The sequence below is a fragment of the Silene latifolia genome, chromosome X (genome assembly GCF_048544455.1).
Source record: "Silene latifolia isolate original U9 population chromosome X, ASM4854445v1, whole genome shotgun sequence".
NCBI lineage: Eukaryota > Viridiplantae > Streptophyta > Magnoliopsida > Caryophyllales > Caryophyllaceae > Silene > Silene latifolia.
Genome location: NC_133537.1, coordinates 336,684,339 through 336,711,975, shown reverse-complemented (window position 1 = coordinate 336,711,975; position 27,637 = coordinate 336,684,339). Strand labels below are relative to the sequence as shown.

At 34.9% G+C, this 27,637-nt stretch overlaps 1 protein-coding gene across 1 annotated transcript; it reads left to right on the top strand.

Annotated features, from left to right (window-relative positions):
- The first annotated feature begins 16,720 nt into the window (after nt 1-16,720).
- On the top strand, nt 16,721-26,316 carry LOC141619084 (ARM REPEAT PROTEIN INTERACTING WITH ABF2). Its single transcript, XM_074436116.1, has 19 exons — nt 16,721-17,036; nt 18,290-18,444; nt 19,147-19,319; nt 19,415-19,535; nt 19,633-19,707; nt 20,030-20,124; nt 20,235-20,310; nt 20,968-21,075; nt 22,018-22,146; nt 22,258-22,326; nt 22,491-22,550; nt 22,669-22,792; nt 22,925-23,064; nt 23,262-23,325; nt 23,637-23,716; nt 23,849-23,913; nt 24,314-24,431; nt 24,521-24,645; nt 25,542-26,316. Exons 1-19 carry the CDS (start codon nt 16,817-16,819, stop codon nt 25,624-25,626), a joined length of 2,082 nt encoding a protein of 693 aa, XP_074292217.1. The 5' UTR covers nt 16,721-16,816; the 3' UTR covers nt 25,627-26,316.
- The last annotated feature ends 1,321 nt before the right edge of the window (nt 26,317-27,637 follow it).

The window sequence follows — 27,637 nt, the reverse complement described above, 5'->3', positions numbered from 1 at the left end:
AAAACTTGTAAAATTTGTGTTATTATGATATATCACGAAATCATTACATGCATGTCAATATTTCTGGTCCTAAAGTGTTTTGGGATTTTTTGGTTAATTTTTCGGATTTTTATTGTTCATAATTTACAATAATGGCATTTAAATGTGATTTTATGAGTAAAAATGTCATTTTTGGTCTAAAATTTGCTATACTTCGAATTTTTCATTGGTTTTTGGATATGTTGTGATACATATTATTTTGAGATAACCTGTAAATTTTCATAATTTTAGGACTTGTTATGCTCGAAAAATGGATTTTTCAATTTTAATTCGGATTTAAAGTGAAAAATAGGTTAATATGAGTTAATTTTCGAATCTGGTCATAGAAATTTTATATGTTGTCACATGCAATTTTACAAGATGTGTGTAAAATTATTGGCCATAAAGAAGTCCTTATGCATGATTTATGGATTTTTGAAGAAAAATAGCATAAATAGTGACATTATTTGTTAAAAATTAATAAAACATAATCTATGACTAAGGAAAAACCTCAAATGTTGCATTTTATTATTTTTCCAGATCTAAAAATGAAAAGTTTATGAATATAATTTTTCCTCATGATTTATGATTAATTTAGTTAAAATCGATAAACCGCAACATTGTTTTTCCCGGAAATTTTCGAAATTATTTTTAACCTAAGATTTTGAACATTATGAGTGTCATGGTATTTTTTCCAGAATGTTCATGAATTTAAATTTCAAATTTTGAATTTATTTGAAGTTTTGTGATTTATTTGAAGTTTAATAGCTTATTTTTTGTATTTTTGGACTAATTTATGAACAATTTTATATTTTAAGTTAATTATGGTCAATTTATTAGTGAAGACTATATTTTGAGTCCTAAGTGGTTGGGGTAATTAACTAGTACATAAATATGAATTTATGTATTTTTGTGATTATAAAATGTTGAAATCACGCAAATCCGTAAAAACCGAGTAATATACGATATTGGCAATTTAAAGGCGATTTAGCATAAAATTGAGCATGTTCATACATATTATAATGCTGCATTTTTCTTATGATTGTCAAAATTTTAATTTATGTAATTTTGAATTATGTAATTTTACTTAGTATGGCCTTAGATTTTAATTGGTATTTCCCGAAATGTATGGGAGTATCGATTCGGTTGTAATTTTTATTGTGATCTCGTATCACCGTTTTGTAATTTAATAGATTTATTTTATTTTAGTTACAAATGTATAATAGGAATTATGTAATTTATTATGTAATTTTAATTCATTCCGGAGTTCCCAAAGACGGATTTCTTCAAGAATGGCGATACATAAAGACGGTGTTACCTCGAGATGCGTGCCACAACCGAAGTTCAAGGGACCAATGGAGTTGGTTTCCGAATATGTAATAGTTAAAGAGTTTTTCTATTTTAGGAAAGGCCATACTAGGATTTATTTATTCTTTTATGCTTGCATTTTATTTTATGTCACATGCATTGCTAAATCGCCATAACTAAACATGCATTGTTATTTCATCGAGTTTATCGACCGTGTCAATTAGAATTATCGTAGTTCACCGCTTTAGTTCACTTAAAACGTGATAGATAATAAATTGACATGACCTCTCGCTAAAACAATTAATTGAGATATAGCCTTACCAAATAGTAGAAACCATGAAAACCTATTTCGCGAGGGAGTGCACTCGGCCCTACCGGGGTACAAACCTTGTTACGTAGGGGAAGTGGGTGATGAATGTTAATCCAACGAATTCATGTTGATAAGGGATGTATCGGCCCTACCGTGCCCAAGTTGATATGGATTTGGATCATGGACACATTTATTCGAAATTTGGATTGAACTCAACAAAAGTTTTTGATAAGGGATGTATCGGTCCTACCGTGCCCTTGTTGAATGTGTTTTGGGCTAAAGATAAATGTTAATGTAATATTATCGACCAAGAGTTCTAAAAGTAGAATCGATTAAACGTTAATCCACCGAGTTATATTGATAAAGGATGAATCGGCCCTACCGTGCCTAAGTCAATATGAATTTGGGTCTTGGAATCATTTATTCTAGTTGGGTAGAGGTCACTAGAAAAATGCATATAACTTGTTTAAATCATACATTTTTACGAGTATTATTAAAACGACATTTGTTTTACTCCTTATATTTTGTTTTGTAGACCACTTCTTATTCATAACAAATGGCAACACCGACTCCTAATGCTACACCACTCGCTAGTTCGTCTTGGCTCCGATCCTTTATGGATCGATGTAAACTTGAAAAGAATGGGTCAAATTTCTCCGATTGGGATGTCCAACTCAAATTAGCCGCCGAAGGTGACGACAAGCTTCGTTACCTTACCGAGGCCTCTCCACCCGAGCCCTCCACTAGGTCCACCGCGGCCACTAGGGAAGCATATGAGGCTTACCAAAAGGAGTCCGCCGCAATGAAAAATGTCTTGATATTTGCGATGGAGGCGGACCTCCAAAGGAGAGCCTTTAAAATGGGCAATGCTAATGAGATTTACTCCAAACTTGTGACCATGTTTTCACAAACTCCGCGGATCGTCCAATACGAGGCGGCCGCGGCATTCTTTGATCTCGACTTCAAAGAGGGCCAAAAGGTTAGCCCTCATGTGCTCAAACTCATGGAGCTTGTCGAGACCTTGAAAATTCAAAAGGTTGAAATCCCCAAAGAACTCATCGTAGATAGGATTCTACACTCCTTGTCTAAAGTCAAGGCATATGTGCAATTCCGGGTGAATTTCAATATGCAAGACAAGGATGTGTCTCTTGAGGAATTGCACAAGCTACTTGTGCAAGCCGAGAGGGACATGGGGTTAAATGTGAACCCTCCCAAGGATGTGCTTAATATAAGCACTAAGAGTAAGGGGAAGTTCAAGAAGAATGGGAGAAAGGGCAAGAAGCAAGCTCCCACATTCACCAAAGCTAAGTCTTGTGAAGCTAGCACCTCCAAAGTCAAGAAGGGTCCTCTTGATAAGTGCCATTATTGTAATGGCATGGGACATTGGAAAAGAAATTGTTCCAAATACCTTGGTGATATCAAAGCTGGAAAGATCACTCCAGTAGGTAAATGACTAACCTTCTTTTATGTTTCTAATTCAACTATGGTATTATGATGCAAAGTTGTGATAATGTATCTCCCTTTTATTGTAAATAGGGCCTCCACCAAGCAAAGACCAAGGAAAGGAAAAGCAAGCATAAGAAACCATGATGAAGCTATGGATAGCTTTTATGGAGCCTTGTTTTTCCATTGTCTTATTTTAAAGTTATGTCTTGAATTTTTAGAACTTTAAGTTTCCGTGTTCGACATGGAAAGGTATTTTGGATAATGGTTTGTATTTTGGATGATGGTGACTTGGTTTGCAACCCAAGTCACCCGTTTTATCATTTATCCTTTTAATGTTCTAAATTTCATCTTTAAATTGCTTGCACTTTGAAACATAAGATTAATCACTTGAAGTGATCTAATAGACAAATATAATGACGGGTTTCATTATATGTCCACATGCTTAAGGCTTGTGTATGATCATTTATAAAGCGATTTTTGAGTCTATGAACTCTCTTAAAGGGATGTCTATCACCAAGTACACATTTGAAATCCATATTTATTAGTCAACCTATGAGATAGTTCTCCTTATACTTCAACATCATTAATTTGTGTCTCATATGCTATCTTTGAATCTATAGTGTATTTATTCTAAAGATAGAGTGGGAGAAAAATGAGGACACAACACACAAGGCAAGATAAAATTGTGTACTTGTGTAAATGAAGATCTACGCAAGAGAGAATGATTTGAATGAAGGTATATCTATTTACATAGTATATCTATGGTCTCAAGTAAGTTCTATATGACTAATGAGACCACGTGAAGTACTCGAAAGAAACATTCTTAAGAGTACTACGTGAGGACACCAAAAGTCAGTTTTGGAAGAAATGACTAATGTAAAGTCTTAACAAGTTTTTGACTAAGTTTATGAAACATTTGACCAATAGTTTCAACCTTGAGATTTACTTAAGAGCCTAAATGAACCATTTACTTGAGAGCCTAAATGAATCATAGTGACATACTAATTATGATCGAGTTGCAAAGGTTGATATACCGATATCTTCAAAAGCTAAGTTGAGTTCTAACCAAGCTAATGTCACTTATTAACCTCATTATGAAAATGAAGTGGTTAAACCTCCTTTCAAAAGGGTATTTCAAAGGATGTATTCTAAATATTATTTATATTTGAATAAAGACATTACTACACATCATTATGATATGTGTGAGTTAGATATTAAAATCTTTTAATAAGGTTAAAATGAGACCACTTCAAAAGTGTATTTTGAAGGGATATGATGGGAACATATATGGTTCTATCTTAATAACTTGGCAAATGCAATTCTTCGATTTCAATTCCTTAAAAGTTCCGATTGAGAAGTCAATTACGAAACATGTGGAATTGAGTGGGAGCTAGGCAATTATCATGTGAAGACATGGAATTTAGTGGGAGCAATCATCTTGAAAAAGTTTAATAACTCATCACTCATTGAAGAATGACGAGCTAATACCTTCCTTCATAAAGGAAGATTTGAGTTTTCAATTCTGGATGAAAATGGACTATGATGAATCCAATTGCATCAAGGGATGTTGGATCAGTATTGAGAGATACACATCACATCAACTTATGTATAGGTTATTCATATGAATGAAAATGGAATTACCATTAGCAGTCATGGTCATTCATAGAACCTAAGAACGGTTGATCTCATGATTATTAGTAACTAATGTTTCCGCCATTAGAATTATCATGTACATGTCCAATTATGAATCATATGCATAAGAGCATGATGATGGATTGTAAGCCATAAAAGAAACGTCATGAATTCTCAAGTAGAATCCGATGAGCGATTTCGGTGCTTGACGGAATACTCCATTATGTGATAAGAGGTTGCACATATTGTAGAAAATCCGAGCACATATGAGGATTTATGAGAATCCCAATTCTTTCAAACCTAGAAAGTGAAATGAGAAGTTTTGGGAAGATACTTGATTAAATAAAGAGGTTATTCAAAATCAATCTTTCCTAGTTAAGCTAGGACTTGTGAGAAGTGCTAAGCTGAAATATCTTGTCAATTGTTACAAGATGCTACAATACATATACCTAGTGCATTATGTGTGAATGGAATACTTGATCAGTACAAGTTGTATTATTCATCACAAATTCGTTCGTTATGTGATAGTCGATAAGAAAGTTCTTTCAAGTTAAAGAACCGAAACCAAGGTCAGAAACCTTGATGTGTGCTTGGTAAGATTCATGCTATGAGAGAGAACGTGAATGTGAAGGAAATAGCAAGTGTAAGAAGTTTGAACACATGGACACATGGCATGTTAAACTTCTATTGCAATCCATAAGTGTTTACACTTAGGATATACATCACAAGGTTGTAATATGATATTGACTACCCGAGTGTGATGTCGACATTTGTCGTTTGAGTTATTATTAACTCACCTTGAACATTGTTATGTCCAAACGGGTTGTAGAGACAATTGAACCCCGTTAAAGTGAACATGGATTAACATTGTTTTTGCCCATAGTTACTTATATGAGGTGACGTCTCGAAGTGACTAGAGTGTGATGCGATTGATGGCAAGTTCAAGTGCCATAGAGTCATGTGAGATGACTAGTCGATCACATAGGCAGACTGTTAGGAACATTTTGTCGGGCCTTATGACCGCTTATAGAGTTCTGACAAATTTATATAGCCTGGTCGTGGCGAGAGCTACTATAGTATTCAAAATGAGTCGATTCTTTTGACTAAAGACTATTCGCCTAAGATGGCACAGTTTCAGATTAACTTTGATTTGTGTTACTACGACCTTCGTAAATGGGGTCAAATGGGCATATTTTGGGTTATGATGACTGTGGCTAGTCGAAGGGAATGAGTGCGATAGGAATTGTCCACCCCTAGTCAGGGTTATAACATATCTCAGGGCCACTCGAGGAGTAATGAACTGGAAATGCGTGGCCACGCTCGGATGGCATCCGAGTGGATAAATCCGGTCAATCGCTTATTCTCCGGATCGAGGAAACCACTCTCGATATGATCACTTGCAAGTACGACCTGAAAGACACCTTGCATTGAGTGGGAGATAGTAATAGGGCAAGAGAATTGGTGACGCACACTTGTCGAGGACAAGTGGGAGATTGTTGGAATATGTGTCCTCCGACAATAATGCGATCACGACTGTTGATCATGATGATCACATGTTTAAGTCTCATTAAAATGAATACAATTGGGAAGTAATATTGTTCTTGTCAACCGGTCAACATATATCGGTAATGATTGGTCGACTAGAGTTTGACATTCTTGTCGTGTGACGGTGGTGATCAGTTGACCCCCTAGGTCATACCTAAAGGGCAATACTCTTAATTGATTATTTAATTAATCGTATAATGTTACGAGTTAATTAAATTACTTGAAAATTGACGGACGATTTTGGAAGTAAAATTTACATATCATATTGAAATGTGATTTAATAAGATACGGTCTGAGTAATTGAATTGTATCATTACTCGGATGAAATAATTGTTTAATGTAACAATTAAATTGAATGAATTGTTATAAATACAATCAGTTGTGATTTATAAATTGGTAAAATATTTTGGCACAAGTAATTATGATATTACTAAGTCGATTTTGTATGTGACGTATTTTTATTAATACGTTGATTTTTAATATGTTAAAAATACATAACAAATATATGTGACATGTGACATGTAACATATTGACAATTGACAAAATTAATATGGGATCCATATTAGCTAAAGGTGCCGAAAATAGGAGGGGCTTTTAAGCTAATTAATTGTTTAATTAGTAGCTAAACACAATGATTGTTTTGTTTTAGTAGCCATGTAAGCCTATGGTGCATTGTGAAGACAAACCATTTCGTGCATTGGCTCACCCAAAAGCCCCCCCTACCACCCGGTTTTTGATGTGAAAAACCATCATTGGTTTTTCATTTTTATTTTACCTATTACTCTAAAATGTGTTAGTAATTAATCCATTCATTCATCATCCAAAAATATAGTTTTAGAGAGAATTAAAATCCTCCCTTTTATCTCTCTAAAAAAACCGAAATAGTATAAGAGTTTATAAATATTTTGGTTCCATTTTTCTACTAAGATTAATATTATACTAGTATTTATAATATTAATTAGATTAAGTGAAAGCCTTGGGTATTAAGCTTAGGGAGAGATCTTACTCTTAGATCTTCATTCTTCCATTGGAAAAGCTCAAGAACAAGAAGAGAAAGGTGATCTCTCTTGTGCCCTAATAGCCGAAATCCACTATGTAAGGATACGATTTCTCCTCTATTTATATTATTGTTTGCATGCATAAGATCCGTTTTAATTTTATGACAAATTATTTAGACATATATGAGTATGTTAGTATGTATATGAATCTACATTTCCTTCATTATTCACCCATCAATGGTAAAATACTTCTCACCAACAACTTCCTCTCTCTAGAAGTAAGACTATTCGAGCTACTATGAGAGGGCGCGGAAACCTTAGCTTCAAGCAAGGTCCCAACTATTCAACAGTACCGTAAGGCATCAGAGAAGGACCTATTGCGAACCCTCTGAGGCCCTATTTGTTACGCGTGAAAGATCCATCCGGAGAGAGCAAGCATAGGTTCGAGGTGCCATCGTCTAAGAGGAGCGCGTTGACCCGACCCGGATTCGAGCAACGCTTACTTGAGTGTTTTTATTCGAAACAATTATTTTTACTAATATCATTATTAATATTGACATTATTATTTATTATTGTTATTAGGAATATTATTAGTAAAAAATTACTATTTTTTCATTATTATAATTTATGATTATTCATATACTCCTCCCTCTATCCCGGTCAATTGTTGTCTTTTGGTTTTGGCACAAAGACCAAGGAAAGAGGAGTGGCCAATTATAAAATGACAAGCGGACCAAATTGAGTGTGAATGATCAAATTGTTCATCAAGTTCATTCTTAAAATAGAAAGGACAATAATTGAATGAGACACCCCAAAATGGAATAAGACAACAAATTACCGGGACAGAGGGAGTATAATATTATAATTTTTTTCTTAAAAATATTAATTTTAGTATAAATAGTATTATACTATGAATATTATTATTATTATTATTATAGTAGATAATAACAATAATATTAAATATTATTATTATTAATATGATTATTTGATTCGATTTAAATTTCAATTGACTTTTTATTGATTCGATTATTCTCGGCTCTATTGATTGATTGATCGGCTCGGCTCCATTCATTGATTGATTGATTTAGTTCACTCCATTCGATTCGATTATTCGATTCGATTGATTGATCACTCCATTCGATTGATTCAAATTACTCTAAAAAGCCAGAAAGAACAGGGCCTAATTTATTGTCACATCATCAAAACTTAACCTCAATTTAACGACCGTTACTTTCGGGGTACCATGGGCACAAAAATGGAACATCAAGGATACCATAGGTAGATTCTTAAAAGCAGGGGTACCATGAGAAATCTGACAAAATTAAGGGGTACCATGGTAAATTTCCGTTAAAAAAATGCATTGAGATTTGCAAAAGTTTTGTCTCGTCTATATATGTAAGTGGAAAGTTATTTGACCTATTTATTCTTAAGACGAATAGTATAACCTATTGCGAAAGACGATCTTTTACTACGTTATTGATCAGTCGTTTATCTAACTACTATACCTTACTACGTATTTTTCGGGACCGGTTTTATTATTGCTTGTGGATAAAAAATCTTTAATTTCGTACTTCTTTTTTCCGTTTATTTGTTTACCTTTTTTTTATTTTTGAGTGTCTTTGAGATTTTTTTTAATGAGTAATTTGATATCTATATGAATTTTGAATTTTTGATCCAATTATCATCCAATACAATAATTACAAATGATAATAAGCATAAATAAACATACTTATTTTATTTATCGTAAATTATACCTATTTTATTGCGATACCATCGTTACTTTAAATTTTAAAATACCGTCTCGTAATTACCAATTTACCGTCTCGTAAGAGACATAATCTTAATTGTGACAGTTGGGAAACAGTAGAGGACGTACAAAAATGTGGGGATCGGATGTGGGTGGGATAAAGAGGTAGGCTCCAAAATAAGAAGGTACAACCAACCCTGATTAACATGAGATTTTGTTATTCTTAGTGGGACGCCATTTAGGCAAAGCTATTGTTATTTGTTAATGATTTGGGTATCCAACTTAATTTTGCTTTTTGAGGATGGATTAATTGTCCGTATTTATATCTCTTTGATGAGCTATTACAACCGTCTCATGATGAGACATACCGTGCTAAATGATTTGGGTGGGTTGAATATAGTTTGATATGACAATGTATCACATCTTATTTATTAAAAGAACAACCACAGAGCTTAGGTGTCGCTCTGTGGTTAAAAGTCAAATTTTCAAAGCATCAGTTATTTTTGCTAAAATAAAGGATCCCACGTTTTTTTGAAGGATTTAATTACATGATTGGTGAGGAGTAGACAATAGACGATTATCGAAGAAAACAAAAGGTTTAAGAATTGTAAATCATTAATTCAATGGCCATTAAATTATAATCATCATAACAACAAATTAAATTAATCAATCGGAAAATAAATGATAAAAATCAATGAAAATTAAAAATAATGATTCTTAATAATACTCCGTATTGAATAAAAATGATTTTCTCTAATTTCAAAATCCAAAACCATTACTAGAAAATATCATAAATTCCGAAAATTAAAAAAAAAAAAAAATTGAACATTTATCACCGTATCAGTAGTACTCTAGAAATCGAGTCAAAAAAATATCGAAGCTTAAATAATTTATCTGAATACAGAATACATATTTATAAATTGCATGTATCGAATATAAATAGTGTAAACAAAAAAAAAGGAATCACAATCACCTTTATTATAAAAAAAATCTCCATATTGGTGGATTATTGGTAATTAATAATTTAATTGGAATAATTAATAATGGAATAGAGTAGAGAAGGGAGGAAGAGAGAAAGTTATGGAAAATAGAGAAACATTGGTATGATGAAGATGATAGTGAGTGGCGGAAGGTGAAGAGAAATATGGGGGTTTATGAGTATGACTTTATCTAATTTGGATTTTCTCTATTATTTTTTATCTCTATTATTTCTTAACGGTGTAGATAATATCTCGAAATAATCTAACGATTAATGGTAATGTGTAGTTGAAATAATTTATAAAAATGATTTATTAGAAGTAATGAACCCTCCATTAGTTTTGAGATCGTGAAGAGGATCCAGTTCATAGACTATAAATCTGAGGTTACCTTTTATTGTTTATTTTATGAGTTTTACTTTAAAGTTTTTGAGTTCTGCTTTAATATAATTTGTTTGAGCACATTTACTAAAACATTATACTAAAAAAATATAATATTGCTCAAAAACTATATTTATAAATGGTAATATGCTCAAAAAAATGTGCATATGCTCAAAGACTATAAGGTCTGAGGTATTACCTCATATGCGTAATCATTTTTCTCAAGAGGATCCTAACTTGACTTTCCGAGGGAGTGATAAGTGATTACACATTTATCACAAAATTTATAGTACTCTATATCTACCTAAGGCGTGAATAAAGTTTCTTATTGTTGGTATTTTTATTTTTTATCCAAGTGCCATTTTTTTTAGTATTTTGGTAATTGTTGTGTAAGATGGTGTCACATATGTATAAAATCTCATATTTATGGAATTTTTTGAAACCCATTTTTAAAAGTACTTTCGACCTAATTTACCAATGATTGTGTATTGTTTTTCGTAGTTGCTCTTTCATGTACGGAATTTACTTATTCATGGACTTTTTTCCATAAGTTTTCCATCATTTACCCTTCTAAAAAAAACTCTCTTTTTTCCCCCTTTTCTTCTTGCCCTAAAAATTTAATCAAATTGTTAGTAAAATTCATCAATTATAATACATCTTAAATCTCATTTTAATCGAATAATAATTTCATTTTAAACTTTGTAAACAACAATTTATTGTATTAATTTAATTATGTTTATCTTGTTTATGAATTCGTCGATGGCGCTAGTTTGGGTGATTGTTTGCGAAACCCAGGGAATCATAGTTTTACCGTGTTGTCGAATTCGTTGACTAGGATAATGTTGCTGATGCTTTGGATTATATGCATAATTGTGTTGGTGTTGGTGTGAGGTCAGAGTTTGTGCATAATCATTTGAAAAGTAGTTCGTTTATTATCTGTGAGTCTGTGGCAATACTACTTTGCTAGCGAAGATTTGTCATTTCGGTACTGCGCAATTACAACAGCCGATAGGGATGGTGGTTGGGCGGTGGCGGCAGGTATGCGGAGGAAGTTAAAAAGAGATTAGAAATGAGAAGTTTGAAAGAATGGTCTTAAAATAAGAGGGGTAAAAATGTAAAATGCGTCCATAAATGAGTAAAATGCGTCCATGAATGAGCATAACCCTTGTTTTTCAATAGGCTACTTAGTACTTATTACTTTAAAATTTTAGGTTGGAGATAATAATTTTAATTATTTGTTTAGATAGGGTCTATATGATTGTTACTTACCCAATTCTTTTTTTCTTTTTACACATAACATAACAGCATAGATAATACGTTTTATATTTTTATTTTAAAATTTTGAATTATATAACATAATCAATTACTTTTTAATTATAAGTATATTTTTATATGATTATATCACGAGATTTTATTATTTAACAATTCACCTAAATCATTTTAAATTTGCACGGGTCATAATTTTAAATTGTTCAATTTCACTAATTAACAATCTGTCCTAAATGAAAAAAGTTCAAATTATTGGGAATAAATCTGAGAAATTTGAGAATAAGATTGGTATGACAATGAAGATGGTTCAGGAATATGGATAGGCAAGGGTCTAGGTTGAGATTTTGTGGTTATTGGGTTTTGGGAGTGGAATTATGTAAAAAGGATCTTTAACCCTTATTTCGAGATGAGATTCTCCCTATTTCCTTCCATTTCTTCTAATAGAACAATATTTAATCATTATCCACTCTCAACCTTTTCATTCAACTGACCGTTAGATTGTTTTGAGACGGAATCTAGACCATTAATAGGAAATGGAAGAAAATGGAGAGAGGAATAAATGGAGAGAAACTCAATTGCTTCATTTCACGACATTGCCATGTGTTTGTATCGTATACTTGGGAGTTGGCTCCTCCAGTTTACACAGAGTACATTTATTTATGGGATGATCTTTCTTAAAACAGATATGTCCGTCTTAAGAACAAACCGGGTTAAACAAATCTTATTTGTAAGATTAGACAATTTTTTGTTTGTCTGTTGGCATTTTACTTCCGTATAATCTAATATATAAATATTTGACCCGTTTTAAACTAAAGATAGATACTTTCATCTTAACAAGAATTTTGGTTTAATTAGATTTATTGCTAATGGGTTTTAGTAAGTTTATTGATGTAAATGTGGCCAGGCCGAGCTCGATCCACGTTGAATTATTAAATTTAGAATTTATAATACCGATTAGAGCTAATTGGGATATCACAAATTCTTATTATAAACGATAGATATCCGTCTATAGTTATAGACGGACTAATATCCACCCATTTTAAACATAAGAAGCAACAAGTTACATGATGGGGCCAAAAAATGTCACTATGTTAAGCATATTTGACCCGTCTTTCACTTTAGACGGATATATCCGTCTATAATGAAACTAATTGTTGGGATATATGATAAGATTCACGGGTTCACTATTCTAATAATTTATATACCTTAAATGTATTATAAAAACGTCATATAAAAATGGAGGGTGTATAAAAATATTCATTTTTTAATAATTTTTGTATCTTAGTTTTATAATCACATTTAACATAAACTTATCTTTAACATATCGGGTCAAACGGGTTAGGTTGGGTTTCAACACGAAATTAGTTGATCATTTTGAGGTTGGATTAAATGGGTCATGGGTCACGGGTCAAGATTTTCAAGTCATGACTTTCAAATTAATTTGAGTGTATAATTAACTATATTTTCAAGATGATATAATCTTTAAAAGAATTTGTGTTTCTTTACCTAGCCCAAATTACACGGGTTAATGAACTCATATTTATTTATCTAAAGAAAAATGGATTAAAATAGTGTCATAATACGGATTAAAAATAATTTTCACATCTTTTATTATTTTAACGGGTCATATTAAATTAGGGTCAATCGGAATGTGAATAACGATTTATGAGTCTTGACCCAAAATAATATGGGTTAGTTAAGTTGGGTTTACGGGTAGGGTAAAAATTCAACAGGTCTAAACTAGACCGATACTCACATTTACTACGAACTATGGAGTATATGCCTTCTGATTATATATAATAAGAGTTTTACAAATTATAATTTTTTCTTATTAAATAGTATAAACGTTATATATAATTCATTTTTTTAATGATATTTATCATTTAAAGTAATAATATTAATCAAGCTTTTTGAAAGTTACAAATGAAGTGTACAATCTTAAATTTGATTTGGCATTAAATTTAAATCATATTTATTTCAACCATTTTATAATAACAATGTCTTTAATAGCATACCCGTGCAATTTGCACGGGTTTAAGACTAGTTTAGATTATCCAAATATCCAATCAATCAATCTGAAAAAGTGCATGGTCTTATTCTTTTTTAAGTACGGAATTAATAAGTTGAAGACGAGCAAGGAGTACTTGAAATCGATTGAGTCAGAGTTGGTTTGATTTTTATCACGTTAACCCTTTTTAAGGAGTTGTTAAAAGTTGAAATAAGTTCAGTTCTTGAAATTAACAGTTAAGCGCCTCTTCAAGATGCGCATGGGAGGGACATTGCGCTGGAAATGATAAGTGTTGGTTTGTGAGCCGTGTAGACGATCTAAGGAGCTGTCGTGGGTAACCACTTAGAGTTTTACCGTTGGTCTAAGACGTTACACTATCGTTGGTCTAAGACGTTACACTATCGTTGGCTACTACTTCTACTATTGTTATTTTTCTCACATGAGAGCTATAAAGTAACTTCCTAAACCGTAAGAATTGATCGATTTCCGTTTAACTAAGGGATATGAAAGGGAATGAAGTTTCTCATTCATATAGTCAATGTTTTTGCTCATTTCTCGCACCCTTTATCCATTTTCGGGCATAATTTGATTGATTTTACCTCTTACTCTTCCAAGTCCACCCCACTTGCAAAGAGTTTCCAATACCTTTTCTTATTACCTCCACCACTCACCACAAACATCAACCATTCAACCACCGACACCCACCACCAATACCTCCTTCAACGACACCAATGTCGACGTCACATACTAAGTTTTCGATCAATATAACTGAATGAACTATTAAATGTCATTTTATTTTATATTTGAACTAATAACGAAAAAAATTTATTCAGCCAAGTATATTAGGCAACTTAATTGTTTTCGCCAAATAATAGATTAAGCAGCGATCTCTATTTATATGTTTCTAAAATGCAGAACATTGTAACTTAATCTCTTTAATACTATGACTAGCTAAATAAAAACAATTTAACTTTACAATAAGGTAACTAGAGATGAGAGTGCCCTGTGCCGGCACACCGTGCCTGTAGAAGGAAATGACACGATTTGGCCACGAGAAGATGAGTTTCATGCTATGTTGTGCCGGTGAGATGGAAATGGTGACCCAGGCACGACCCATGGCGTATCGTGTCGTGCTTGAGCGTGCCTCGAACAATTCCTCCATCTCAATTCTCAACCCTATTTGTTTGTATGGTGGGCGTGTTCATGTGGGTCGCGTTGTGTCATGCCTGAATTAGGCATGCTCTCCTTTCTCAAACTCAGGCTCAGGCATGGCCCACAGCCTATGGCGCATTGTGCGCATGGGGGATTGTACTGTGTTGGGTCATGTCAAGCTTTGTCGTGCTAAAGTGAGCAATGGGTCATGCTGAGGCGTGCCAACCTAACAACCCACGTGTCTACTTCCACCTCTAAATAGTGCTATTGATAACTTTACTCATTAACAAATTTTCGTTTTAGACTGAAATCTCCGTCTTAAACTTAAAACAAGTCAAATATGAAAGATAAGTCAAAAGTAAAATGTTTAGAGATTAACAATAAACAAATTATCTTATCTATACAAATTAGATGCTATTTGACTCATTGTAAATTTAAAATGGACTTGTCCATGTTAAGAAAGACTATTTGTTACTCATTTTGAACACTACTAATTCATATGCATGTAAAGAGAAGGCTGAACAAAGTATATAGATCACTCCCTTTTTCACTATCATCTATTTTACCGTAGATTAATATAAAAATAAATTTTCATTTAAAATAGACATATTTGTCTTAAATTTAAGACGGGTTATGTATATATGGTAAATAAATAAACAATTGGTCTCCCTTGTGACGGGTTATCATTTGTGACGGATATTTTGTGAGATAAAATGGTAACAAAATGAGTTAGTGGAGAAAGGGGACTACATGAATATTGTTGCAGAGAGAGAAAAAGTGGGTACATTGTGAGGTAAAATGGTATCCGTCTTCAGCTTGTGACGGATATGTCATGTCTTCAATGAGAATTTGTGATAAATAAATGGAGTTAAAAGAGGGTAGTTGTGAAAGAGAATGTCCATATCTTGGACTGAGTGTGAGCGATGAATATGACTGGGTCAACCCACTAAAATACTGCTCGTTGAAAATGACCAGGCCCACAATTTATCAACTCTCCTGACATTCGCACGTTGCATATCCAACTCCCCTATTCGAAAACTCGAACCTTGGCCGGAAATTGTGTGAGGGTAGACCTCATAGAATTGACCGATCTGAACGATCCAACTTGATTAATCGGACTTGTATCCCACTCAACATTCAAACCGAAAATCCGAGCTTACTTTGTACTCTTAACATTAAACAACTCGATAATAAGTCTAGACCTGTCAAATCTTGACCCGAAAACCCGACCCGTTTTTAGGGTTACAGACCCGGTTTTTTGACTCGCAACCCGAACCCGAAATTTTCCTTATTTTAGGGTCGAGACCCGACCCGAACGGGTCGAGCCGTTGGGTCAAACGTAAATAATTTTTTTTATTAAAATATTAATATTTATATATTATATTTGAAAAAATAATTAAAAAAATATTTTTTTATTACTTAAAATTACAAAAACAACTAAAAAGTTAATTTTATATAACTTTTATAATATTTAATAATAAAATAATTATTAAAAAAACTATATTTTAATAATTATGTCAATATAATTAAGGTAAACGTTGAATATGATTAAAATATTAATTTTAAATATATTTTGCATTTTCAAAATTTTTTTTTTTTTAAAAAAATCGTTTAAAATAGACGTTAGAAATTATTTCTTAACCCGTATTCTGACCCTAACCAACCCGTGTCCCGCATAACCCAACCCGTATTCAACCCGACCGGTATTGTAAACCGACCCACCTGACCCAACCCGTTTGACAGGTCTAATAATAACCGATAATCAGACATAAAAAAGAGCGGAAGTCGAAATGGCTTGACTCCGATTCGAACTGATACGAATTCTTGGCAGCTCAAAATGATCCGGCAAATTGACCAAACCAAACCCGCATCCAATCCGAATGATCCGTTTACCAAGTTTATATGTTTGAGAAATATTTTTGTAAAATTACGACACTACCCTTTCTCTCATCCTCGGTTCAAAATCCGTGGCCCCTCCTACAGTGGAGCTCCTCTCCGTCCCACCAATTAGGCAATTAGGCAACAATGGGGTGGCAAGACAAGGAAAATTCGAGCAGCAGGAAAGGGCAAAAGCGTAAATTAAACCACCAGGAGGAGAGAGAATCCGACCCGCTTTCTGGCGGCTCACTTCGTCAAACTATCGCCGCGCAAGTCGATATATTGACGGCGAATTTCTCGTGGACCGAAGCCGATAGAAACGCCGCTAAAAAAGCAACTCATGTTCTCGCCGAACTCGCCAAAAACGGTACCGTTTCATGATTGTTCGTCGATAATTTAGCCGATTTCCGAATTTTGGTGTAATTGTGATTTTGATGTTGATGTTAGAGTTTGATTTTGTATGATTAAGCTTCATAATTGTATAATTTAATGTTGATGATGTTCAAGTACTTAATTTGAATAAATTAAGAGCGGTTTCGCAATTGAAAAGGAAAGAAGAAATAATCATTTGCTGATAATACGCTTCATCGCGTTTTCGTCGAGATTTTAGCTGTTTTTTTTTGGTGTTGTTTTGATTTAGATGTTGATGTTAGGGTTTGATTTTGTATGATCCAGCTTATTAATTGTGTTGCTCAAATGTTGATGATGTTGAAGTGTTTAATTTGAATAAGTTAGAGCATTATAATCCGCTTCATGCTACTTTCGTCGAGATTTTAGCTTGATTTTTGGTGTTATTGTGGTTTTGATGTTGGTGTTAGGGTTTGATTTTGTATGATCGAACTTTGTAATTGTATATTTTAATGTTGATGATGTTGAAGTACTTAATTTGACTAAATTAGAGTGTTCTTGTAAATGAAGCGCGTACTTGAACTGAGGAGTATATGGATTGTTTTGGGGATAGAGGAGACTATTAGGCTCCTCATTGCTTGATACAATGCTAAATTTTGTGTTTTGGTGGTCTATTATCCATTGAGTGGTTTATTTCATATGACTCGGGGTTACCAGGTTCTCAACCACAACCACAATCACAACCACAACCAGAGTGGAACCTAGCTCGTAGTAGTGCTACCCCAAAATTTCATGAAATGGTTAAAATTATCGAGTTTTGCTACCCCAAAATTCTTATATATGGACCTTAAGATAAGTATAAAACAATATTAGAAAAATTCGCTACCCCAAAATTTTATTTCTAGGTTCGCCCCTGACCACAACCACAGTGAATTGTACAGTTTGTTAGTGGTATTCCGTGGCGTTTGATTGGAATGATGGACTCTATGTATCCAATGCTTTATTAAGTGTGTATTGCATATCATTGCTAACACATTTGTATCAAATTAGTCAACTATGGGGTGATAGTGTATGACTTGTGGTGGCTTGTGGGTAGATCATACCATTGATTGAGGAGGAATGGCGGACTAGTAAAGGGCCTTTTGCTATTGAAGGGACAACATAGTGTTCTTGAAAGGGGTGGAGTCGAGTATAATTGTAGCAGAAATAAGTGTCGTATTTTGGTGTGATAATTTCAATTGAATGTATATTTGTTGAACTTTGTCGTTGTAGAGGATGTGGTTGGTATAATCGTGGAAGGTGGGGCGGTGCCTGTGCTGGTGAAGCATCTTCAAGCGCCACCTTTGACAGAGAATGATAGTGTGAAACATCATGAGCATGAAGTTGAGAAAGCTAGTGTTTTTGCACTAGGGCTTTTGGCTGTGAAGGTCAGTTAGAGTTTTAATTATTTTAATCACCTCTTCTTCTTTTAAGTTTTAATATTCGTGAGTATCATCTTTTAAGCATGACGTGATGACGATATATGGATGATTATTTATTCATGACGAAGTAGCAGATTGTGTTGGATTTTTTTAAGATGGAAAGGGTTAAGGAAGCTAACTTGTTTTCAAATAGAACAAGTTTTTTTTCCCACCTACATGTCTTTCGTATAAGGCGGAAAATGTGATTGGTGTATAGTTGTCTTTTTCCTTGCACATCATCAAACTTGTGCTTCGCTCTTTGCCATGAAAATATCACATAAGAAAGGAGAAACTAGTAGATAGCTGGTCTATGAATGGTATTACCTAATTAATTGCATCATCATCAGGTTTAGTGTTTGATGCTTGATCTCTAGTGTCTTAGTGAAACAATCTGGTTTTGATTGATAGATGTTCTCTTCTCAATTATGAGATTTTCCTTACATGGCATTTTCTCATATTACAATTTTCAGACACCATTTTTTTAATTTATACAAGCTTGGAACCTCTTCTCTAGGATGCCACCAAATTCCTATAGAGCTGGGATTGCCACCTTATTTAAATTTTAATCCATCAGCCAAATTCCAAACTATACAATGGAGACCTTCAAATGGGTTTCAACTTATTCAGCCTCGTGTATAACTCACGTATTTGTCTCGTCCCACTTTGCAGCCAGAGCATCAACAACTAATTATTGATGCTGGTGCATTACCTTTTATCGTGGATCTTTTGAAAAGGCACAAGAGGAGCTTAAGTTCTCGAGCTGTCTCTGGTGTCATTCGTAGAGCTGCAGATGCAATAACCAACCTTGCTCATGAAAATAGTAGCATTAAAACTCGTGTCAGGTACGTTTTCCTGCGTTGGTGCGCTATACACTTATACCTCAGATGGAAACTGGCATTCTATAATTGTTGACTTTGAATACTGGATTTACCTCCAGGGCAGAAGGAGGCATTCCACCTCTTGTCGAACTGCTTGAATTTAGTGATGCAAAGGTGCAAAAAGCAGTTGCTGGGGCACTACGCACTTTGGCATTTAAAAATGACGAAAATAAGAAGCAGGTGATGAACTTTTCTTGAGCCAGTTTAGAATTCTCATTCTTAAACTTTTCAGTTACTTTTTATGCATATTTAATCAACTCAACATTATGACTTGCAGATTGTTGATTGCAATGCTCTTCCAGCTCTTATCCTTATGCTTAAATCTGGGGATGCTGCTATACATTATGAAGCGGTAAGTAACTTCCACTAAAACTCAACTAGTTATGTGGCTTGCTGCATATACGGATTGTCAAGAATCTGGGCGGCAACACTGCATCGTGACTGAGTTATCATGGTTATGAGAATCCGAAATTTACTGCAATCTCATTCGATGGTTGTATTGGCCACAATGATCCATTTTCTTACTTCTGAGATCAAGTCTCAAACGAGCTCAGCATCACATTACCTCACCAAATGTTAACTCTTTTTTCATATCCGACGGCTATATGGAATTGAGTTGGTACTTGTGCATCAAGAACAATCACCATCTTATGAGTTTGCTTTGATATTTTCAGGTTGGTGTGCTTGGAAATCTTGTACATTCATCGCCTAGTATTAAAAAAGACGTCCTGCTTGCTGGAGCTTTGCAACCTGTTATTGGGCTACTTAGGTCATTAAGCTCTTATTTTGGTGTAATTGTGTTCTTTTGCCTGTTTCTTCATTTGATTTTAAAATCTTAACTGGGGTAATACAAATCTTGTTTGTATTTGATGGTAACAGTTCACGGTGCTCTGAGAGCCAGAGGGAGGCAGCCTTATTACTTGGACAATTTGCGGCAACAGATTCGGATTGCAAGGTTTCTTTTCGAGAGTGACATTCTTAATTGTTCATCTAGTCTGTAGAATAGAAATAGAAAGAGCTGTTATATAATTGGCTTTTTTGTTCTGTCTATTTTACAGTGATTTATGCATTTACTGAATATACCCTTGCACTGCTGTTTTGTTTAATAACATAAACTCATAAAACAGTCGTTAAATAGAAACTCCGTATTTCTAAAGGACATTACACCCTTTTTGGATATTTAACATAAATATTAGTACTTAGATACCAATTCTAGCCAGGGCTTATCCGTTCTATCACATAACTTGATAACATTACATGTAAGTTAAATGAGAGACAACTCCCGTATTTACTACTTACAAAGTTGATGTATATTCATTTGGAAGGAGGGCTAAATTTAGTTTTGAGTCTTGGGTGTATCAATTTATTTTTAACTACTTAAGTCGCAGGCTTGCAGCTCTAGTAAAGTTTATCTTATCTGGAATCATTCTCTACCAAAAGTAGTTTGAGAGAGGAAACCAATAATGCTTATTCTTCTCATTGCTAAACTGATAACACACCCATCCATGCATAGTTATATAAGTATTTGCCAGACTTTACGTGGCTAGTTTGACTGATGCTGTTCTTTTAAATGTTATTCCTTTCTGACTACAACATATTATCTCCTTTATAGGTTCATATTGTCCAGAGAGGTGCTGTTCCTCCGTTGATTGAGATGCTCAGATCTCCTGACGTTCAGCTGCGGGAAATGGCAGCCTTTGCACTGGGGAGATTAGCACAGGTTGTTATCCGTTTTCTTGTTCCTATTACTTTTATTGTTTTGATCGTCGTGCATCCCCACTTGATATAGATATATTCTTATGGTTCTATACCTAGCTAGATAGGAAAAACTGTATGCTGTCTGTGTTGTTTATTGTAATGAATTTGTTTTGCAGTTATAATTGTTTGCCAAATCTTTATTCACTGGCAGCTTGATTTATAATTTATGATCATATAATTTAGATCATAGAAGAAATGATGAGGGGGAAAAATACAATCGTGTATTATGTAGTTTTATCACCCCAACTCCTTCAGATATTGCATAGTCATAGTGGTTTTTCACAAGTGTTGCATCTGTTGACTAGTTGCATCGTGTTTCATAAATTCACCAGGAAGTTAGGTGGACTATTAAGAACCATCAATTCACCATTACTTTGAGTCAACGACCCTTAAATCTTTTTATGCATCGACACATAACTCTAATCACAGTGTCAGATCTTCATAAATGTACCCGAATGCCTTTTAGAGTCTTTCAACACATACTTTAAGGCTCCGTTTGGCACGACACTTCAGGTAGCTTATTTGACCAAAGTAGCTTATTTGACCAAAATTTCAGCTACCTGATTTTTTTGGAAGTGTTTGGCAAGTAGCTTATTTGGTCAAATAAGGTACCTGAAATGAAATGCTACCCCAGGTAGCATTTGAGAAATCAGCTACCTGAAATGACTTATTTCGTCATGGAAAAGCCTTCTGTTTGGAATATTCACTGTTACCAGGTCCTGTTTTCGTTTAAAAAGTGTCAAAAACTTGTTATTCTAAGGCTCTGCGTGTGAATGTCAGTTGGAAAGGCATAATTTAGGTACAGATAGTCAGATAGTGTGCTTTGCAGTTTCAAAGTTGTCTCATTTATTCTGATGTTGCACGTCTCGATTATCGAAATGACACTATTTTAAAATATATTCAGGAGTCACATAATCAAGCTGGGATTGCTCATAGTGGTGGGTTAGTGCCTCTGTTAAAACTTCTTGATTCCAAAAACGGTTCCCTTCAGCATAATGCTGCTTTCGCTCTCTATGGTCTTGCGGATAATGAGGTATTCTCATTCCTAAATTAAGATCATAGATTCTTTCATAACTACGCCGTAAATGTAATATTTTTCTTTATGTTGATTGCCAATCTCACCTCATGTCTTGTACACTATCAGGATAATGTAGCAGAGTTTATCAAGGTGGGTGGTTTTCAGAAGTTGCAGGAGGGCGAGTTCATTGTGCAGGTTAGTTTCCTGTTTGGTCAAACTCTCTTACTACTTATGTTATGCTTTTAAGTTTGTTTTAGTTGCTATGATTTTAAATATGCAGTTGAGCAACAGTACTTTTAAGTTGCCCTTGTAACTGTAAATCATTATTCATGCGGTGTATGCCAAAAAAATTCTTTCAGGCAACCAAAGATTGCATAGCCAAAACGCTGAAAAGATTGGAGGATAAGATACATGGTCGGGTGAGTATTTTTTAGCTCTCAAATTTCACTATTACACAAATACACACTTTCACATGCTTCATATTGAAGTTGAATGATTAAAACTTCTTCCCAACTCTCTTTTAACTGTTCTCTGCAGGTTTTAACTTATCTGCTGAACCTCATACGTAATGGTGAAAAAGCTGCTCAAAGACAAGTTTCTTTGGCTCTCGCTCATCTGTGCTCTCCAGAGGACCAAACAAAAATATTCATTGATGAGAATGGTATCTCTATCTAATTGGTTGCAATCATTTTTGTGCATATCTTCCTCTTTGTGACTTGTGAGTACGATTTATAGGCCCGGTTCACATGTTTTTTTCGATTTTTAATTTTCTGTCGTGGACGTCATTTGATAGGTTTGGAGTTACTTCTCGGGCTTCTCAAATCCTCAAGTATTAAGCAACAACATGACGGTGCCATGGCCCTCTTTAAGTTGGCAAACAAAGCCATGACTCTTTCTCCTGTTGATGCAGCTCCTCCCTCTCCCATATCGCAGGTAAGGGTCCACTAGTTGCCAACTTGCCATAACAATCATTCATCCATATCCTAATCATAATTTCCCATTTGCTGAGACATAAAAACAGGCAGAGTATCTATGTGACTCATGATTGTTTATTATCTCTGAAAGTCTTGTGATTATTCAATGGATATGTGCAGTTTTCACTAACACAGTTTTATAAAATTATTTTGCAGGTCTACTTGGGGGAACAGTTTGTAAACAGTGCAACACTGTCTGATGTTACTTTCCTGGTTGAAGGTTGGAAAAAAAAACATTTTGTTTTATGATTGTCCTAAAAGAAGGGGAGCCTTGGCGCACAGCGGTGTAGGTGTTGCTTTGTGACCGTGAAGTCACAGGTTCAATTCCTTGGAGCAGCCTCTTGCCAAAATGGCAAGGGAAGGCTTGCCCCTATTACACCATTGTGGTGGGACCCTTCCCCGGACCCTCGGCTTGCGGGGACGCCATCGTGCACCGGGCTGCCTTTTATTGTCCTAAAACAGGGCAGTAGTCCAAGTTCTGGCTAGCACTTTACTTTTGTTTTGAACTATGTGGTCACATTATTATTTCAGGTAGACGGTTTTTTGCTCATCGAATCTGCCTTCTTGCCAAATCTGATGCATTTCGAGCAATGTTTGATGGAGGTTATCGGGTGAGTTTAACCTGTCTCGTAAATTGAGGTGGGCCAAAGCCCAGGTCTCTCTCTTTTTCTTTCTTCCTTTTTTTTTTCTCTCCAATCTAGACTTTTACGCGATGTATTTTTGTTGTTGTCATAATGGGACAGGAAAAGGATGCTAGAGATATAGAGATTCCTAACATCAGATGGGAGATTTTTGAGTTAATGATGAGGTAGTATTTTAATGTACCTTGTTTTTCTTTTTGCTAAAATATGTGCGATGTGCTAATTTCCTTGTAATGTCTTTCTAAAAATCAAAAGAAAATGTAATACTATGTTTAAGGAAGGTTATTAATGAGAAGGAACCTGTCTAGTGAGTGACCCATATTCTTGTATATCAGCCTCACTTGTGATGTTTAGTGTTCTCATAATCCGACGACTTCAGACTTTTCCAACCATTAGGTTGGAGGCCAACTTCCACTGTAGTAAAATCTCACTACCTTTTCCCACCAATGATATGTTCCTGGATTCTAAGTGCTCTGAATCCAATATTTCCGTCTACTTTGGGTTGACAAATTCCATCTCGGCTTACCAAATGGTTCATTTTTCTAATTCCCTTTTCATATGTTACAGATTTATATATACTGGATCAGTCGATATAACATCTGACATCGCTCAAGATCTTCTTAGGGCTGCTGATCAGTACCTTTTAGAGGGACTGAAACGTCTCTGTGAGTACACCATAGCACAGGTAAGCAGATCGAAGATTCTGCAAGTGTTGCTTTTATATATTTCTATAGTGACACATCACTCTGTTTTTTCCTCTTCTTATATATGAAGGATATATCACTTGAAAACGTGTCAGCAATGTACGAGCTTTCTGAGGCTATTCATGCGGTGTCATTGAGGCAGGCTTGCATCCTTTTCATTTTGGAGCAGTATGATAAATTGAGTGTCATGCCTGGGTAAGCATTTTGAACACCGAGTATAGTTTAATGCTTTTCACCTTTTCCTCCTAGCTAGCAGGCCTTGACCTTCCCTTTTTCATATATTGCGGGTTTCTGATTCATATACAAGATGACAATATGCAAAAAAATCTTGTTACGTGCGTGATGGCATGAGGGGGTATTAGTTTGTCGTGCAATTTTGGTGGCATGCCCCCTGTATGTTTTTTTTAGTTAGTACTCCTGTTTTGATTCACTAGATTTTCAAATGACGCAAAAAGTTGTTACAGTAAGTGGGCTGGGCATATTTCAAGTTGATAGTGTAATTAAAGGTTGTGGATGAACAGTGATAGACGTGCGTTAAAGAAGGTAGTAGATCTACAGTTAGAATTTACTCATGTAGTGAACTGGGTGGCAAAAAAAAGGAACAAATGATTTAGTAAATCCAAGTAACTGGAGAGATAGCACTCTCTCACGCAAATTCATAAGCTTGGGTTTCTTAGATACTTGAAGCTTTGCCTTGATATCTAATTAGTTATTAAAGCTGATATTGGTTTTTTTGATGAAGTATTTGTCTTCTTGACAAAGTCATATACGGAGTAATAATGTTTCCAGTTATCTTTGGAGTTTTTATTCAACATAGAGCGTCTCTTTTCAATAGTAAAATAAAGAAAAAAGTGTATGAATTGAATACATTGATACACAACCTTTTATCTGACCGATACCATGGGAAAAAAACGATTTCTTGATTTCTTCTCTTTGCTATCATGAATTGGTTATGTGCTTATTGTTACTTCTGTCGCTTGTGTGAACTGTTCAGCATTTTCATATGATTTATCTTCGATTATGGTTATATCAAGATGTCGGACTATATTTGATTTCTCTGTTCACCGTCGTTTTGCTGTGGAAATGTGTAGGCACCCTTCACTGATGCAGAATGCTTTACCAGAAATCAGAAACTACTTTTTTAAACTATTCACTAATCCTGATGCCATGATCTAAGGTTGCGATCTTACTTTTTGGGTTCCTCGAAATAATAGGGTCGGCTTCATGTTTATAAGTCTAAACAAGCAAACAAAAGTAAGCAACTCGACCACTGTTCTAACCTTCCAATGCCCTACCTAGCTAGTGGATTAATCAACCTTCAATTCCATCTTTCACCCGGTGCTTCTCAACAGCCTCGTGTCTTTTTCACTTTGATAAAATAGTAGAAGCAAAAAAAAAAAAAAAAAAAAGCTTAGAGCAACTCTAGTACGGATACGGGCCCCTTACGGTTTTCTAACACGGTATACAAAGCTGGGGGGCTTAACTTATGCAGGAAGCAGTAGTGTGTCATCGTCTGCGAACCGTGTTTTGGCGTTTAGAAGAGTGCAAGTTTGTATTAGTACTTGTGCATGCCTGAGACCGGCTTTTGCCAAGATGATATGCATTGAAGATGCTGCTGTTCAATCAGTGTGGATACTGAAGATATGCTTATTCACAGGCTGGGTAGGATTAGGATTATCTGATGCTATAAACAAGGCTAGCATTTTTATTGGTGTCGATATTTTCATGTTTTCTGGTAATGTCTAATTACTTTCGAGTTTGAAGGAAGTGTATTTAACAGTATTGATTGATTTCTTAGTCAGGTTACGGAACCATAATGCTAAACGTTAGTTAAACTTTGTTTGAATGAAATGGCAACATTTGTGATGCTCTTCTTTTCGTAGTGAGTTCAATTTAATTGATAAACAAAGATTTGGTCAATGTTGATTCTAAATGCCCGATATGAACCTAACTTGACATTACCTAGATATGATTGATGACGACCAGACATTTATTTAAGCTCAAAGTTGATTCTAAATGCCAGTGATTTAGTGTTTAACTTGATATGGTCAAAACTAGAATTATCACAAATTCTCATTTGTAGCAGGTATATCCGTCGTAAACTTGCGACGGATCAAGTACTATCCATGTGGATAGATAAGAAAAAAGCAGGGTGTCTAGGGAATAACAATTTGTTTTGTCTTATTGATCCACGTAGGTAATAGTTCACCCGTCGCAAACTTTTGACCCGTCACAAACTTGTGACGAATATGTCCGTCACAAGGAAGACTTGCTGGTCAAAAATCGAAAGTAACATTGTAAAAATCTGACAATAATCAGATCCCATCCAAACATATCCCGACTCGACACATCGATCAACCCAAAATAACCCGGACCCGGATTGAAAGCCAAAAAGGCATATTGATCCTACCCGACTTAAGCCGATTAAATAACAACTCTACGGCAACCGTAACAACCAAAATTTAAAATAGTCGAATTAGTTTTGCAAGAACAGTATATCAATTCCCTTGCCATCTCAATCATTTGAACCCTGCCTATTGTACTTCACGCAACAAAGCCCAATCAAAACAACTACCCAATTCTCACCTGATATTATTAGTCAAGACTATTTTTTTTTCAAAAGAAAAGAAAAAATTCTCAAAAGCCAAAACCAAGTCGGTAGCTACAAGATCACCAATGATGTCCGGACACACATCAAACCAAACACACACGGGTCGAATAGTCTAGGCCCTAGGGTCAAATAATGAGCCAAGTGATGCGCCACTGTATTACCACTGCGTTTAACAAAGCTATAAGAAATCGAATCAAAATATGATTTGAATATAAAAGTTTTTACTAGATTGGTTGAATTACCAACATAGTTAAATAATACTATGGCTAGAGTACTGACGGGGACTATAGGGTTAGTTAGTTGCTTAAGATCGTGTCCGTCTCATCGACTCATCCTTATATTTGGCTGCCTCTGTGTCACGGTCCGGTACTTTAGCCGAACCGTGGCGCGCACCCTTGCCCGAATCTAGGCAAGATGCAAGCGACAAGCTCTTCGGACTAGTGAAGGATCGCTCACTAGCACGATACTCGGGTCTCGCCAACACTCGACAGGATTGCACGAGAGCGTCAGGCACTAGTGTTTGTCAGGCACTAGGCACTCGTAATCGGTCTCGGGGTGTGAGTCGGGATCCTAGTG